The sequence below is a fragment of the Ascidiella aspersa genome, chromosome 1 (assembly GCF_963924565.1).
Source record: "Ascidiella aspersa chromosome 1, kaAscAspe10.2, whole genome shotgun sequence".
Classification (NCBI taxonomy): domain Eukaryota; kingdom Metazoa; phylum Chordata; class Ascidiacea; order Phlebobranchia; family Ascidiidae; genus Ascidiella; species Ascidiella aspersa.
This window is the reverse complement of record NC_139447.1, coordinates 39,773,479-39,792,335: the sequence shown is the minus strand read 5'-3', so window position 1 is coordinate 39,792,335 and position 18,857 is coordinate 39,773,479. Positions and strand designations below refer to the sequence as shown.

At 33.4% G+C, this 18,857-nt stretch overlaps 1 protein-coding gene across 1 annotated transcript; it reads left to right on the top strand.

Annotated features, from left to right (window-relative positions):
• The first annotated feature begins 2,008 nt into the window (after positions 1-2,008).
• LOC146170475 (dual specificity tyrosine-phosphorylation-regulated kinase 1B-like) lies at positions 2,009-12,647 on the top strand. The gene is made up of 14 exons (XM_083390871.1): positions 2,009-2,411; positions 2,901-2,960; positions 5,419-5,519; positions 6,167-6,268; positions 6,833-7,018; positions 7,243-7,390; positions 7,587-7,726; positions 8,239-8,385; positions 8,878-9,024; positions 10,096-10,236; positions 10,535-10,652; positions 10,932-11,075; positions 11,705-11,821; positions 12,003-12,647. Exons 1-14 carry the CDS (start codon positions 2,087-2,089, stop codon positions 12,416-12,418), a joined length of 2,292 nt encoding a protein of 763 aa, XP_083246997.1. The 5' UTR covers positions 2,009-2,086; the 3' UTR covers positions 12,419-12,647.
• Positions 12,648-18,857: the final 6,210 nt, after the last annotated feature.

Here is an 18,857-nt window from a genome sequence, read left to right as displayed (position 1 = left end):
TTCAAACTAAGGCTTAAAATACCCAATGACAAAAAGATGGTGTGAGATTAATTTACTAGACCAAGTTTGATAAAGTATCACACTTTACTACACTATTTTAAGTAATCCCTGTGCTGTCGTTTTATTGGTTTGGTGTTTAAGCATTTTTGTACCTTTATTTAGAGACTTAGCAATTATGCAGCGTTGAAATAGTTATAACTTATACATGTGCTTGCAAAGTAGGTAAATTATTAGATTTATTTCTGTTCTACTCAGCAGTTAAAATACAGGAAATTCCATGCTTCACCATCCCATAAATTACATAAAGATTGTAAATGTTTTGTTGTCTATTATGAGTTGGTTTTCTACAAGCGGAAGTATGTTGCCGTAAAGTGTTTGTCCAAAGTTGATAAGGGTGTGAAAGGGTGTGTATGCCATGACAGGGACCAGACTTATTGATTTTCAGCAGACAAAGTATCACTCTTGCTCTTTTAAGGGCACTCAGTAAGCGTTCTCTGTGATGCAACTTCAAGTCAATACAAATCAATTTTGTAACTAACGGTCACAGGCCAAAGTGCCTATAGTCTCAGGTGCAAGTTTAGTGAGCAGTTTTCCATACACTGCAATTAAACCAGGTACTTTCTTTTGTGTAATCGCTTTAGCTTCTTTTGTTTACTTTCAAGCGTCGTAATTTTGTAAGAACAATGCCACAAGTCGGGTCGATTGTTTCGTTATAGTCAGTAAACGTTACGTCATGTGACCTGTCACGTACAATTCTCCCGCCCTTTTTCTCGCTCGCGCCATTTTTTCTCTCGCCCAGTCTCGTGAGAGAGCTTTGTCTCTCTAAGTAGGTCGCACACACACGCGCCGTGTTTGAAGTGGCGCGCCCGACGCGAGTGTGTGTGCGTGCGCGAGTGCCCGAGACGCTTTGCATTTGACTGTGGCGCCCTGATACCAGCCCGCTGTGCATTGCTGTTGCTTTGTCGGGTTAATATTGTACAGACAACGACGTAGCGTTCTGCTTGCGTGTGGAAACATGCGCCTTGTGTTGTAAGGATATTAGAGATCAGAGCTTCAAAGAAATGTTTTCGTTTTCCGGTTTGAATTGCAAACAGTCGAAGAGCGTTACTTGTGGCCAGAATGCCCAGCGAAGCCATTGTTACCGGTATATATGTCACGATTGCATCGTTGTTCCCGACGCCTGCTCGACAAATGTGACACGATGCAATTATGACGCCAGCCGTCAGCTGTTTGCCTGGCAACTGTGGCGTAACAATGCAGGGCATCAACTGACAGTCGAGTCACTTTTAACCAGTTGTTGATACAAGATCAAGCAGCGAAATCATCGGAGCGGGAAAGCTAAGTCTCTCGGTTTTTGGTTTCCTTTCAAAGCTTGCCTGGGGCATCTTCACCGAATCTCTGCGTTAATTGTCCTCGCCAGTCTTTATGACGTGTCTGGTCACGCATCGGCGCTCGCATGTTTTCGTTTCCTCTGTGACGTATAAACAAAGCCTTTGTTACGCACAAGGAAGTGGCATGTTGTGTTGACGATTAACCAGCAGACCTGTGTGTATGGCGAATTGTGGCCGCCATAGCGGTTAGGTGTTTAGGAAACGTTGCAGAGAAGCGCTGGAGGTTAAGAAATCAATAAGTAAAGTGTGTCAGAACCCCAGAGATGTGTGTGGCTTAATACCTATTGATTGTTGAACCAATTTACCTTGTCTGGTAATAATCAATCTTTACTGGACAGTACTATAGCCAGACAGACACAACTTATTCTGTGATTAATGGGACAAGTAGCTAGATGTTAAGGAAAATGTATAAACCCGGTAGCTGAAGTATATGTTGAGACTAGACTTTATCTAAATTAGCCATTTATTATATTTTAATAAACAAAATATTTTAGGCAAAAAATGGATATATCTTTTGGTTAAATACCTGAGCCTACCACAAGAAATTAGGGAATGCTGTTTAACAGGATTTTTTATAGTTTGCTTCATGCCTAACTGGTCGTGTTTTTTTAGCGAATTTGTAATATAAACAAACTGATATCTGCTGAGTTTTTCTGAGTTCTTTTCTGCTACCTGATGATGCCCGGACTACATTCATGGTTGTGAAAAACGGAGTAATACGTTTAGCAGAATGCGATAGAAAATCCAGCTCGCAGAAGACGGTTGAAATGTGGGGTCCTACAGTTACTGTGAGCGAGGGTGGTCAGTCTCATGTCTCCTGGAACGAATTATCCTCATGTAGGATCGATTGGTTTAACAACAAGAGCCATAGATCACAGGAATACCACTTGGCACCCAAGAACAACAAGGTTGTGTCTGTGAAAAGCAACAACCACCATCACCAGTATTCTGGACATGGAAGTGTAGCTATTGTTGAGGACGGTTATAATGGTGCTGGGCCTCTTCATAGTGGAGGGAGAGGTACTTCTATAATTTCCTTCTGCTATAAAGTTGTTTGGATTTTACCAAATTTTCTGAATTCAAGTTTGCTTTCTCTGCATAAACTGCAAATACAGCTTTGTTTATTTGTGAAAATATACAAACAACGTTACTGTCATACATTAAACATTTTATATAACGTCACCCCCATAACCAAATTGCCCAACTCATTTTTTACACATTTTTAAAGTTTTTGATTCAGTCACTCATTTTACCATCCCCATCCATAGAAAAAGTGCTTTTCGTTTTTAGGTTATTTTCCATGCGCTTGTGCAAAAAAATAGCTACTTATATGAATTTGTAAGATGCTTTAATTATAAATGAACACCCAACACATATAGAGTATTTCCATAAAATATAAACTTTATAAATACAAAATTTAGTGATACTTTTAGTGTTTGTATTTCACTAATATAAATCCATAGGTTCTTTCAAAAAAATGTTCATTCTTTAAAAATTGTTTATTTCTAGGTATTCCTGGCAACAGCAAGAACCCATTCAAAACCCTCCTGGCACCTCTTGGATCCACTGGTACGTGTCATTTAATGTTTAGTTGCGCAATTTTGGTTTCAGTCAGATTATATAAGTGTAGTTATTTTCACATAATGCATGCCATGACTCTGCAATCTTGCTGCCTTGCACATGTGACTTGAGCCATATTTAGCAGGATTCTTCCTGCTCTTTGAACTGTGGTTTTGCATACAAGTGCACAAATGAAAGGGGATAAATTTAAACTTTAACAAGTTATTAAAAACATTACTTGCCTGTTCATAATGGAGTGGCTCTTTTTTATTGTTTCATAATGATTTATACAGATTTTAGTGATCATAGAATGGCACACGGTATATGTGTTAAAAATAAAAAGGGCACAGTCTCGTGTTCAATCTGATTTATTGGCACTTTACAAAGAATTTGTTTTCCAAAACAGTTAATAAAATATATTAGAGACTTTATACAAGTGCGTTGATGATTGGTCTTCATGCATCTTTTCGACATTCCATTGCAGTACCCTGTATTGCTTTATAACGTTCCAATTGAAAAAAAAAACAGATGTGACATTCAAAGATTAATGTAATTGTCTTTATTATATTGCAATGTCAAGCAAATCCATAGGCAACCTTATACTTGTAGGGCATTATGCTTTGCTGGTTAAGACAGTGTATTAAGGCATTTCATAGTTCTATGTTTTTTTGCTTGTTTTGTCTCTACAAAGTAGTTGTTTAAGTTTGCAGCTTTATGTACAGCATACTGATAATTGGTTTGTTTGAACTTGTAAGGCCTTGTGTTGTGGCAAACATTATAAACAACATATTGTTAGTTGGTTCCATAAAGTCTTTGAATCTTTAGTAGTCTTTAAATTAATTTTTGCGTTGAAAAGTCAAACCTAATATTTTTCCAAAGTCTTAAAATATTTTTTTAATTTACATTACGTGAAGCTTAAGTTATTTTTTTAAAAAGTCCCATAAAAACAATTTTTAATGGTGTTGATGTTGACCATGGTATTTACGCTGTTTTGTTATCAAAGCATATTAAAAAAAACTTACTTTGATTTGTTAATATTTTTCTCAATATTTTTTTTTCTTTGTGGACAGCCCTGGTGCTATATTGGCCACTTTATATAAAATCTTTTTTTAGTTAAACTCAAACTGACAAGGCTGTCTGTTGTTAGCAGCTGCCTTGAAATTAAAACTTGCTGGTTTTAGCCAACATACTAGGCCATTTTTGCTGATAAATTTACCAAATTTATGATTAGTAATTGCCCCCATCTTCCAAGGCTGTGTATTACTAGGCCACTTTATGTATAACATAATTTTTGGTTGGTTGCTTCAAACTTTTAAGTGTGTGCTGCTACAGTTTCACATCAACCAGGGCTTGCCATACTTTATAGTCAGCCACCACTTTTAATTCATTAAAACTATCTTGCAACACCTTCACTTTATCTGTTATAAACAAAACATTTATCTATCCACCATAGCTTGTATATAACACTATCAAGCGTACTTGTGTGCAAAACCTATGCTAAAATTCAATTTAATCACAAGAGAACGAAAAATATTATACTTGTCTTAAATTGGCAAAACAAGGACACATGGCACAATACACACATAGAAGAGATTCACACATTGCTTGTAATAACAGCATTTATCATTTAAGAAATTGCATTTTATGGAGTTTGTGAGTTCACACCAAACAACAAGCCATAGAATGCATGGCTTTTAGGCAGAATTTCCTTAAAACTGGACAAAAACAACTCACTGTTGCTCCTAAACTGCCAAACCCAGTTTGAGATGCACTGACGTAAACAACACAATGCTTTGTTGGCCAAGGTCCTTGTCCTAAAAAATAAACCTTGAACGATTAAAAGTATTAAACCCATCCACGTATGAGAAATAACTTAAGTAAAAACATAACTGCCACATATAGCACAAAAATTGTTTTATGTGCAAAAATTTAGATAAAAACTCATTTTCAAATTAAATGTTAAATGAAAACACATTATTTCAACCAAGGTCGTTGTCCAAAAAACTTAATCAAGTCATTTGAAAACAGTGACTTACAATGCTGCATTTATCACACATAACTAAAACAACCATATAGTCTCTGCTTCAATAAGTAAACGTCAGCCTAGACGTAAAACAGTTTGTGTAGGGCTTAACTGAATATGCAATTCGTGTAATCTTCACTTACTAATCAAATATTATAAATGTTTAAAAATATAAATAAAAACGTTTTTAAGGGAGATCTAAAAAGGCCCTGCAAAATATTTTTCAAAAATATTGTCTTAAGTGCACTTATATCAAGTCATTAACTTAGGTCATTACAACTTTATCACAAGATCCGCATATTGGTTAAATGTACAGCATTTGGAATGAAATTTTAAAAGGAGTCAAACTTTATGAGTTTACAAAAGTCCAGTCATTTGAAAACAGTGATTTAAGTGCAATTGATTCAAGTGAATACAACACTTACAATGTTGTGTGTTGTTTAGCTGCTGGGGACGGTGGGGAGAGTCGTGATTCCGACCATCGGTCTTCCCGTCACAAGATGTCGCAAGATATGGACCAGCAGTTCTACGCTCAACAACAGAAGGTAAGAATAAAGTTGCTACACCAGGCAACATATCAGTGGATAGGAATCTTCTGGTGTAAATGAAGAAACCGTTTATAACTTCGTTTACACCAGAAGAGCGATTTCTCTGTATTAAACAGAAGGTGAATACTACTCAATCCTGAATTTGAACATTGAACATAAATTACCATAGTTTTGAAAATTCGTAGTTCAGCAATCAGCATCCTTACTAAGATACTGTCAATTTGGTCAATATATTTGGCGTTGACATTGTTTTTAAAGCTACACTTAATAAATTAAAAAAATGTAAATTATTTCCAAAGTAATGGAAACGAATTAGGATTTTTAATTCTTTTTTTTGTTCTTTGTGTCACTGGTTGCTCATCTTTAAAACTAAATATGTAGCTGCATTATTGTTCATTTATGACATGTTTTATTTATGGGATTGGCAAACAAATTGATTGGTTTATGAGGTAACCTCATCTGAATGTGTATTTGAACAGTGAAGGTAGTAACTTAACATCCCAAGACTTAACGGTTGTAAATAGTCGTCCACAATGTTGACACAGATTTAAAATTAAATACCATGTTTCTGTTTTTAGAAACATAAAACTGGGTTATTTTTAGTATTTAACATCCCAATAATGAGAAAAATATTTGCGTTTTAGGAACAGATGGCTCGAATACCTGGTGAATTCCGTGACTCGAATAAGGCTCCGACGAGGAAGCTGTCCGTTGATTTGATTAAGACCTACAAGCATATTAATGAGGTAAGTAAATATTTGATGGCTTGTGAAGGCTAGTTGCCTGTTAGGGCCTCATTTAACATTAATGTTGGCGTGTTGTTGTGAACAGTGCTGGGTAGTAGACTGACGTTTGCTGTAGCTCTAGCATGTGCTGGAAATATGCTTTTACCAATAAAGTTGGGGTAAGAAAATAACTTTTATAGGAAAAAGTTAGCAAATTGTTTTTAAGTGTTTTGTAATAAACGCCAATAATTTATAGAAAATACTGTTAAAGTAATATATATTTTAATAAACACAGTATAAGTTGGAATACCATTTTGGTTGGTACATTAAGAATGCTTATATATATTATGTCAGAATATGTAGAAAATTTGTTTTTTATATGGACTTCATTTTTGTGTAGAAAAGAGCACTTTTTTAGGTGATTTTTAAAGAATTAGTATAAATACAAAATATAAGGTTAAATTGCCATAAAGTTGAGGCAGTCTATATATATATATATATAATTTCGCATAAGTTTCAAAGCCTAATCTTTAATAATTTTTATTGGGAAAAATGTTAAATGTGTTGTTTCATCACAATTTTCAGGTTTATTATGCCAAGAAGAAACGAAAGCAGCAAGCAGCGCAAGAAGACGCCAGACCTCAGAAGGAACGAAGAGTGTTTAACGATGGATTTGATGACAGCAACTACGACTATATCATCAAGAATGGTGAAAAGTGGAATGATCGATATGAAATCGATTCACTTATCGGGAAAGGGTCTTTTGGTCAAGTAAGCAATACTCTTGTGTTTGGTGATTTTTAATGATTTTAAATATTTTAAGCTACTTAGATTTCTGTAATTATTTTTTGATTTTTTCTAAAAGATGTACTCTTAAAAAATATCTGCAAATCCAAATTCGTTTTTTTTAGAAGTTTTCTTTTAGGTCATTCTGTTTTTTCAACGTAGTTTACTAGTTGTTTAAAGTTCCATAATAAACCTTATAAATTTTTCAGGTTGCAAAAGCATTCGACCATGAAGAGCAAGAATTTGTTGCAATTAAAATTATCAAGAATAAAAAGGCGTTCTATAAACAAGCTTTAATAGAAGTCAGACTTCTCGAGCTGATGAATAAATACGATGCCGACAATAAGTATTATGTTGGTAAGTAGCCAATAAAAAGAAAATTTTATTTTATATTTAAAAAAAAAAATAATTTAGCAACAAAAGTTTGTAATACTAAACTAAAAGCAATATTAAATTTGATTTTAACTTAAAATTATTTTTTATATTTAGTGATTAATGTATTTTTGTGCCATATTTATTTGATTTAATATGTGAATCTTTTTTCTTTATTTAGTTCGTTTAAAACGCCATTTTCACTTCCGCAACCATCTTTGTTTGGTCTTTGAGCTGCTTTCGTACAATCTTTACGACCTTTTAAGGAACACAAATTTCCGCGGTGTCTCCTTGAATCTCACTAGAAAATTTGCGCAACAGGTAAGTTGGCTCTCTTTCGGAAAATCCTTTTATGCTGTGTTAGTTTGCGTTCACAAAATGTATCATAATTTTAAAACTTATTAAATTTTGTAGTAAATTTTGTATGGATTTTTTTTGATAGATTTGATGACTGTATGGTAGAGCAATGTTTGTTAAACTTTCTAGTTTTTGTTCACCAACCACAGAACGCTGAATTTTATTTAATCATAAATCCTAAAACTAATGTTTGTATTACCCCAGCTATACATACTTATGTTATGTGAGATTTGTGCAATGTATAAGATCTAGTTTAGCTTTGTGTTGCAAAATCCTCAATGAAATCATCTGATCTATTTAAACAAACAACAACCTTTCAGAAATCTTATAATTATATATAAGTTTTGGATAAAGAGTTCTAATTCTAGCCATTATCTGTTTCACACTTGGAAAACCTAAATTCTCCCTTGATGCACCAATTTTAGAAACCTTACATAGATAACTTTTCTAACTATAGATGTTACTTTTGCTTGCAGCTGTGTACAGCCCTCTTATTTCTGTCCACACCTGAAATCAACATCATTCATTGTGACTTAAAACCCGAGAATATCCTTCTTTGCAACCCAAAGCGAAGCGCCATAAAAATCATCGACTTTGGAAGCTCCTGTCGTCTTGGGGAAAGAGTAAGATTATTGTTTAAAGTTTGGGATGAAATTTATCACATTTTCATAACTTTTATACAACTCTAAACTTTGTTTAATATAGACAAGTAACTAAACACTGAATTTGACCATAAGTATTATATTGCAGTATTTTTGTTAGTTCATGAATATAATCTGTTTGGTTTACATAATGTTGTTCTTGAGCAAACCATATGCATATGGCTCAAGTAACGTTATTGGGAACTTTAATATGATTAGGATGCGACATCAAAGGTTCTCAACCGATAATTTCTCTAGTTGGAAATACACGTTTTGTAGTTTTGCAACAGATTTGTTATTTTTATATCCCAAAATTTAGTGTTTTGCTCTGAAATTAAACAACTGCAAAAAATCTGATTAAAATTTACATAAATTAATCTTTAATAAATTACTTAACACTGTGTATTTTATGATCTACCAGCTGATGATATTTAAATGCTTTCTGAACTAGCAAATAATTTTTGTTACTTACAGATTTACCAATACATTCAATCGAGGTTCTATCGGTCGCCCGAAGTACTTCTTGGTATTCCTTATGATATGGCCATCGACGTTTGGTCTCTTGGTTGTATTTTAGTTGAAATGCACACCGGAGAACCAATATTTGCTGGATCCAATGAGGTATGGCACTGCACAAATGGTCATTTGATACATTTTATTCAGAAATGTAGTGTCCATTTAATTTTATTATTAATCCAATAAATGAAGCATTTATAAAATCTTAGTGTTAAATATCGCACAAATGCCATACATTTTAAGAATTAAATGATAAATAGGTTTATTTTAAGTGTTCTACTAGTTGTTTTTATTTTTCATTCAATAATTACATTTATGAATTAACACTGTCAGTGTCATATATTGTATATGCAATGGTTTCAGCCTTCTAGGTTAACTTTAAGTGTTTCAAGTGTCATTTCTTGTTAATTCTAATGAATAATACTGATATTAGCTTCTGTTAACATATTAAGCATTTGGTGCATTTTAATATGTAAAAAAGAAATCCAGGTCAATTTGACATTTTGCATGTCACTTTATTCATCGGAGAATTCAAACGTTTATAAATATCTTGGCCTGATTTAGTTCTTTCACACATATCATAAATATTAGTCATTCAGTGACTCAATGGTGTCAGCAGTTTACATGTTCTAAAGGTTTCTTTCAACAATTTTTACTTTAACGTTTATTTTTTATTCTTAGAACCTAAAACTTGTTTTAATGCTGGTTGATAGTGTATTTGTTAAAAATAAGTGTTACTGTTCCTTTTGTACAACTTGCTTCAACAATTCAAATACCTGAAGTAAAGGCGCTGCAAAATCATTGTTTTACTAATTTGTTAAATTTGAAATATTTCCACAATACGTTACTTGAATCAAGTTCACAAATTGTAAACAAAATTGTTGATATCTTGTATTTGATAATGAATTTGCAAAGCCAAAAAGGTTGAGTAGATCGACATCATCTTGATAAAGACATTTCAACACGCACTTGTATCATTATCAATTAATGTGACTAATACATTAACTGATGATGATACAAGTTTCTATCAAAACTGCTTTATCAAGAAGATGTCTATTTACTCAACCACTTTGGCTTTGCAATTTAGTATGAAGCTGCATTACAGATCTGTGCATAGGCACCTGAGTTTATTTAGTTTTTGTTTTGAACTGTTGCAAACTTTGTTTTGTTTTCCAGGAAGACCAGATGAACAAGATAGTAGAGGTTTTGGGGATGCCCCCACAGTCAATGTTGGAAAATGCTTCGTCGCAAAAAGTTCGTAAAATGTTCGAGAGGCAAAGCGATGGTTCGTGGAAAATTAAAAAACAAGGAAAAAAGGTAAAAAAATTTCAGGAATGATTTATTTATTGTTTTATACTTTCTGCACAGCAGTAAACAAATATATTGTTAGCTTATTTAAATTGAGGTTCATACCTTCTGTAAGGCTTTTACACATATTTTATACTTCTTTATAGAATAAAAATAAAAATTATTTAATTGCTTATAAAAAAACTAAAAATATTGTTTCTTCTACTGGATGAAATAATTCATTTTCAAACATGTTAAAATGCGAACTATGTTATAAAATCATCCTAATTAAGTTTTTATGTGTCTTTAATTGCACCTTCCTTCTCAGTACAAGGAACCTGGCACTCGCAAGTTGCACGCGATTCTTGGTGTTGAAAGTGGAGGTCCTGGTGGCAGGAGAGCAAGCGAAAACGGACATTCAGAACAAGATTATCTGAAGTTTAAAGGTAATATACCTCTTTGTACATCAACTAGGTCCAAAAGTGGCTGACATTTGATTATTTGAAAATTGTCACCTTACTTGTTTTAGCAGTTTTCCTTTTGGTAAAGCTATGCAGACCAATTAAACTTTTGTAGTAGAAAGCTCAATATCAATTGGAATTATGGTCACTTTTTACTTTTTTTTCAAATAAAACTGTTACCAAGTTACAGTAACATACATAAGCCTTTTTGCATTTTACCAATATTCATTCTGTGACATAACAACCCCCATTGTTTGCCAACAGACCTGATCCTCCGCATGCTGACGTACGACCCGAAGGAACGCCTCACCCCATTCTATGCATTACAACACAGCTTTTTCAAGAAGACCGCCGACGGTTCGACAAACACAAGTTCGAGTCCGGCACAGGATCTTAGCAGCTCATCAGGTTCGTACTGACCCTAGGTGGGGCTAATGAGCAATGAACCATTGTTAATTCACTGTGCCTGTTCTATTTGGGAATACTGGTGTATTGATAAATAGAAAGTGTGGTAAGATCCCTTTATTATGTTTTGTGTTTATAAAAACAAAGCTGCTTTTGAATTTATAAGGGTCAGGTTTCTATTGCCTCTAGATGGGGCTAATGAGCAATATCCACTGTGAAGTCACAATGCTTGGCTTTTAAAGAGTTTATAGTCCCAAATTGCTCTGTTGGTTAAGGGACCTATTTCCATTTATATGATAATAAAATAAAAACTTATTTAGATATATGTAAGATTGCATAAAGCCAAAAAAGGTTCAAATCAAAAGAACAAGCATATTGCAACAATAAAAATACCTCAAGGCATTGTTGCAAATGAGGTGTTTGATCATTGAAGTGGCTTATACACCTCTCACTGAAAATTGGTGGACGGATTAACTCGAAACTATTATTAAAAAGAAAGCAAAGAAATTAAATTATTGAAACAGAACCATGATAACCCTATTTACGAATCAAAACTGTGTCTATTGAAAAAAAAAATCACCGTTTAACTTCAATTACATTCTAATCAACAAAGTATGTTATTTTGCTTACAGCGGGCAGCAGTTCGTCTGGTGGTCGTGCAAGGTCAGACCCTGGCAGCCAACAAACCTCGTTTGGAACCACTGCTGAAATATATGCACAAGAATCATCCATCACATATGCATCTCCTGGTACGTGCCTTTGTGTGAATGCATTTTCTAATTTCCAGTTTTAAAAAATCTCCCTTCTAAGATTTACATAAATTAGGTTCAGTATATAAACAAAACAATATTTTCAAATCGTTTTGTGAACTTTTTTCAGTTATTTGCTGCTATAAAGGAATGATTTTAACAACACCTCATTAATTTCCAGGTTACAGCAGTGGCACTTACCTCTCTCCCTCCGTATCAAGTGTGAAATCTCCCACATCAGCCCCCCACACAACGGGGGGAACATACCCCCAATACGCACACACATCGGCAGCCTACCCCCCTCACTCCCCCAACAAACCCCGGGGGGAGCAGTACACCCACCCACCGTTTCCGGCGCCGGCCCAAACCTCGTCGTTCTACGGCACCACACGTTCCCCCTCCTACAATTACCCCCCTGCCGCCTCTGGGGACATGACAACCATCATACAACAGGGGTTCATGCCCCCCACCGTTGTACCCATGGACTTTACCCAGCACCCGATGGCCCGGAACCCCCCTGGGGGTCACTCGGGCCGGACTCAACAGGACTCCCCCATGACCGGGGTGGTCCAGCAGTCCCCGGTTCCATCGTCCTGACCGGAGCCGTGCGCCGGGGCGTTTCGGGCTCCTAGAGGCAGAATTCTGGCAGTGAAGGTCGAGTGGTGACCTTGAAGGGGTGGCTGAAGGTCAGACAGAGGTCGAACGCCGAGGAATCTTGTTGTTGCTATTTATGGTGCTATGAAGCACGAAAAACATGACGTTGTTTGTGTAAATATCTTGCTCTTTTTTACCTGTTTTTGCATTTTCTGCAAAAAATACAAAACGAAAAAATTACTCTTTTGTTTGCTTTACTGTAATTATATTTAGTTTTACAGTGTAACACTGTGACAAGTTTTGATTCAGTTACTATATGACCAACAAAATATTTTTGACACAAATTTGCTATAAATGTAATCCCTAAACAGATATAGGATGCAAGTCTTGAATCATTTAAGTCTGATCCATCATATCCAATTAAAACAGCAGTTTAAGAAAAAAATCAAAGTTATTGCTTTACACATTTCACCCTAACCTGAGTAATTTAATTTTACCCCAATATGTATGCAAGCTATAGATTGATTTCCACGATGGTTAACGTTATGGATATTTTTAAATACAAACCTATTAAACAACATTTTAACTTGAGCACTTGATAACTATATAAAACAATCAAGCTTTTGTGATGGTACAAGGTAGTTCTAATAAAATAGGTTTGTAAAATGAACTGCTATATATAGCTAACAACAAATGTTTAGGAATATAAACGCAGTTTTCCTAGACATGAATTATTAGGCTTAATGATGATATTGACTTTAGACACACAATGCCACTGGAAGAGCAAAGGAACTGCTGCCCAAAACGAAAGTGATTTAATCACCTGACTAACTAGCTTTACTAAGCCATGACTCTTTAATACAAGCACTGGTATAGTTTATCAGGAATGTTTTTAGAGTAAATTTGTATACTGAAGTTTTTAAAGGAAATTTGAATTGCTTAAAAATGGCAACATTTTGTCCTAGGTTTGTTTGGTTTTCATTAGTTGTGCAATTTTGGCTGTTTAAAGGTAAGTTCGTTATAATTTTGTATTAGCTGTAAGAAGGTTTTGTCAAAGTTTATAGAAACATTTTATATGTCATGAATACAAAAGCTCAAAATGGTTACACATATCTAAATATAATTTTCCTACTTATGCAACTATTTCACAACTAAACTATACAATGAGTATTGTCCTTGAAGTCAATTGTATGCTTCTTCTGCATAGCTTATAGCAACACAGGTGATAAGGGTTTAAGAATATTTTTGCTTTTAATCAGTTCATATTAGATTGTTTAGAAAAAAAACAAGCATATGATGACTGTTTTTTATTCAGCCAATATATATATATATGAATATATATATTTTTTTTTTCTGAAATGACTTCTGCTTTCGTGTTTGTTTTGTTCATGGCCAAATATGTTTTCTTTGTATATTGGATAGTTCTAATTCATTTATTTACTAAATTACATTCTTGGTATTAAAACTTTGCAGGCACATCTGGACAAAATAATTTAACTTTGACAGCATTTCCTGACAACCAAACTATTTGGGCAACAAACTTCACAGGATTATTAGCCATTGCAGAAGTCAATGTAGATTATGCTATTCCTTGTGATGTAACTTATTATCTCCACCCCACTGTAATAGGCAGTTTTAATGCAAGTAACTCTACAAGTGCATGGCCAGAAGTGAACATTACAACAATTGTGGTGAATGGCTATGTTACTGCTGAAATTACTTTCAATAATCCCATTACTAGCAACTTTGATCTTGCATTATCATGTTACGGAGTTTCTGGACTGGGTTTTTTTGAAACGATGAAAATATCTGTCTCAGGTATGTTGCTAATTATTATATAAATATATTTCAATATGCTACCAGGTACAGTATATATTGAACATAGGTTTCTTCAAAAACAATTTTCAGAAAAACTTGTTTTCCGGCATATATATATGTTTATATGTAATTGGGAAGTCTAAATAAAAATAAATTTCAATATGCTGTTGCTACCAGGCACAGTTTATACTGAAATAAGTTTCTTCTGAAATATTTTTTAGAAGAACTTTATTTTCATTATATACATATATTTCTATGCAATTGGGAAGTCTAAATATCCCTTTTATGAAATCTTTACAATAAATTTATTGAAACAAATGTTTATTTTTCATAATGCTTTGATCAGGATTTTTCAATGATTGCCCCCTGGTGCGTTACAGTGCTTTGTTACGGGGACCACAAGCATATATTATTTTATTAATTATCAAGTTAACCTTAAATCTGCCGTTTTAATTATTAATTAATAGAACTCGCTTGTGATATTCCAGAACATATTTTGCTGAATTGTAGGTTGAGCTTTTTGTTATGAGCCATAAAATGGGGTAACCACACATGAAAGGTTGAGATCCACTGGCCTAAGTACAATATTCAGGAAGTTTTTGTTGCTATGAAACTCAATATGTACTATTTAATATTTCTTGATAAATTGTTAGTGTAGGTTATTTTCTTTAATTTTTAGATTGTCCATCAAACTTTTCAACTTATGTGGCAATAAGTTTTAATGAAACAGCAGATTTCGAAAGACCAGGTGAATTTCAATGTATTGACACCGACAGAGAACTTTTCCATTCATCCGGTCATTTATTGAAAACTTCAACTATTTGTCAATCTGATGCTACTTGGGAAAACCAGGAAAATGTTCAATGCTGGAAAGGTTCGAAACATTTTTGTCTGCAGTTAACCATTGCTCTTTAAATACATTTTGTAAAGAAGCTGTATTACAGAATCTCTTCAAAATAAAAATTATGTACTGGAAATCAAATTTTTTAACTTTTTAGCTTGTTCCACATTTATAAAAGAGATTAATTTGCCTCAAAATTTAATTTTTAAGAAATTGAATTTTTTTTTGAAAGTTGCACTTGCACATATTCTATGGGCTTATATGTTTTAGAGACCACTACAACACAGCAGGGCAATGGGTAAAAGTCATCAGTTGATTATTAGAAAGTGCATTCAGTAATTGCAATTTGTTAACTAGTTGTTTTCTTTTCCCAACATTACAAAAAGTTGTGCGACACACTTTGTTAAAAACTGACTTACGCAATAAGTATTTGAGTGGATCAACGTGTAACACACAAATGCCCTTAATTATAAGTGTATATATTGCAATTCAATAAACCTTATCAAAAGAGGCCAAGATACGCAATCCTGTGATGAAACAGTCTTTTGATTAGTTAACTGATATTTAATACATTTGTAGATAGAAATATCTGTATACCAGCCTTAACATCTACATTTAACTGAAAATGACAATGAAACCAAGTCTTATTTTTTTAAGTTACTGTTTTGCAAAAATTAAAAATGCTTGTTGACGACAAAATTTTTCTCACAGCTGCAAGCGTAGAGTTGACGGGAACTTATCAGTTAAAAGCAGGAGAAACAATTTACTTGCGATGTGAATATCTAGATGATGGTTTTCCCAATGGAACAAGTTCAACAATGTTCGTTGGAAATCAAAACACAAAGTTATCAAAAGTAAATGTTTTTTTATTTAATTATATATTTCAAATTTAAAACAAAATAACCCAACAATTATTCCTGCTTTTTCTTATAATAACTATATATTTGTAGCATATGTGTAGCAATTTTGGATTAGTGGGGCTATGGCATTGAGAGGTCATGAATGTATAACATTTTAATTGTTCCTCAGTTAAATTAGAAATTCAGGTTCTCATTGTGACTTCAGAGTGACGTTATGTGACATAGATTTTCTCGACAAAAGGGAAACCATGAATGAAAGGTTGAGAACCATATTAACCCCAAGGGTTAATATGAAATTAAGACTGAAAATAAGCATATGCAATTTTATTGTTCTACTAATTTTTTTAATTTTGTCAAAGGGTGACAATTACACCAGAGTTGTTACTTGGGAGGACAACCACAAAGACGTTTATTGCCAAGCTGAAACTCAATTTACTCAACATTTTCCAGAGAGTGGAAAATCAAAGGTTGAAACAATTGACATCATTTGTAAGTATAAGTAGTTAATATAGTTTCAGGTTGCAAAACTAGTCGGCCAATAGACTTTTAATTTAAGTTCACAGTGGTCAAAAGCATGTGGTAAGTTTTAAACTTCTTTAGGGTTGTCTCTCCAACAACTAAACTTTTTCAGTGATACACACGCCAACACAATAAAGTTCTAAATTGGTTGATCCAACTTGTTTACAATAATTATACGCACAGGTTTTCTGTGATCTAACTTTTATGAAGTTGTACTGATGCAAGATACCGCCACATTAATACTATTAAAATTAGAAAGGACTGCTATTCAAAAGTCTTTAGCGAAATCAAGCAGCAAGTCACAAACCAAAATATTTGGTTGTTTAAGAACAAACACTTTTAAACTGTAAAAACACACTTAAGCTAGGTTATTTTGGTTACATGCAATAATTTGCATATCAACGCTTTTTTTTCTTGCTGTTGTTTCACAAATACTCAAATTGTTTTTTTTTATGTTTCCAGATGCACCTCTGGTCACAACCTCAGAATCAATAGTTTGTGAATGGCATGTTAATATTTCTGGGCTGTGTTTGTTAAACTTCCTGTCAAATCCACACGTTGATGAGGTTTATTTGTTTATCAATGGTAATATTTGTTTTACTTACATTGGTTATGATATTTCTACCAATTCGTTATACCTGTTTTATCTAAATTTAAAATTAAATCTCACTTGTTTATTTTTTGACTAGGTTCGACACCTGTTTTAAGTGAAGCAAAAACAAACTTAACTTCAAATGGGGATGAACAGATATTTCATTTCCTGAAAGAAAAGGTTTGTGACTTTTAGTTAGTTTCCTTTCTTATGTCTGATTTTTTGTTATCAACATTTCTGTTAAATAAAGGCTATACCATTATTCTACGTATTTTACTTTTATTACAATTTTGTCTGATTTTAGTTAATGTTTTTTTTTGCCCTCTCCGGATTGACTATAATTTAAAAAACTATGTATAGATTTTAATTAAAGCTATATCGTTACTCTGAAAAAGATTTTTCATGATAATTTTTCTTAATATTATATTTGCAGTTCAAAGAGATTTTGGTTGATTTACCTTATGTCTCAATATTTCATTCATTAGTATATTTCAGTATAATTTATTTTTAATTAAAAGCCAAAGTGGTATTTTACATAAGTTGTTCATAAATTGTTAAGGGTTTTATTATTTTGCCAGGTTGCTATGATTGACAACGGAAGCTACACCCTAGAAGTGAAATCATCGGCATTCCCAAGCAACCGCCTTTACATCAACTTTGACATATTTGTGTACAAAGCCCCTGAAGTAATTCCTCCTCAAACCGAACCTTCAGAACTTCCATATATCATTGGCTTGTCGGTTATGGCAGCTGTCCTGGTGGTTTCTGCCATCTTCAATATTTACTTGGCCCGAAGTAAAACAGTCCATAAGAAGAAGGTTGTGGGTGAAAAGAAAGTGATCACAAGTAAGTTAGTTTCACTTTGCTAAAGTGTCTTGAAATTTTTGCTAGGTGGTCTAGTGTAAGTCACAAACAAATGAAATTGAATCAACTGTGCACTACGCAAGAAAGCTTATCAATAGATCAACATTTAGAATTCTAAACCATCAAAAATATATTTTGTGCAGCACATTTCTTGCTTGCTAGTTTCGTTTTAATTTTTGACAAACCATTTTCTATTTAACAATTATTCAAACTTTTTTTCAGGAGTGAAAAAATAATTGACACAAGCCTTAAAAATAGGAATATTGTCACCAAAAAATATGTGTTTAAGCATTTGTGTAGGAAAATTACAAAAAATGTCTGATTAGGTTCTTATATTCCTATTTTCAACAACAAATATATTTTTGTTTGCAGTTCCAAACCGCTATGCTACTGCGACTAGTGTCCAGGTAAAGATTTAAAGTATTTGTTATTTATGTTGTCACCCAATGGCTTTTAACAATGTTAAAAGAACATATGAATTTCGGTTCAAAAGTTATTGCCTCAGTAATTTGTAATATCATTATTTCAAGTCAAACAACCTAATAAATTTTCAAAATGCTTGTCTTGATAGCAATGCAAGGTTTAGAATTTAATGCAATAATATTTAAAGAAAGCATCACTTAAATATAATCTAATACCATTTGTAACAGTTTGTAAATGTCCACTTGTTATTGATTTTGACGACATTTTTTAAACTTGCATCTAACAAAATAAAAAAACTTGTTATAACATTATTAACTGAAACTGACTAATAGGTAATTTTTACGCCATTGAAGAATAAACCAAACTATTCCTTTGCAGGTTCCAGACACAGAGGAAGCCATTTATGAAGGAACAGATGAACACATTTATAATGATAATGTGGGTGATCAAGACATTTATGCCGATGTCATTTAGATGAGAACTAATATTTATAAAAATACAAATCTGTTGTTCGGCTTAATTGAA

Bases quoted from the DNA above. Each gene is read 5' to 3' on its own strand.
- LOC146170475 (XM_083390871.1), top strand. From the start codon at position 2,087: ATGGTTGTGAAAAACGGAGTAATACGTTTAGCAGAATGCGATAGAAAA. The intron at 8,386-8,877 runs GTAAGATTATTG...TGTTACTTACAG, and splicing joins CCTGTCGTCTTGGGGAAAGA to ATTTACCAATACATTCAATC. The intron at 10,237-10,534 runs GTAAAAAAATTT...CTTCCTTCTCAG, and splicing joins TTAAAAAACAAGGAAAAAAG to TACAAGGAACCTGGCACTCG.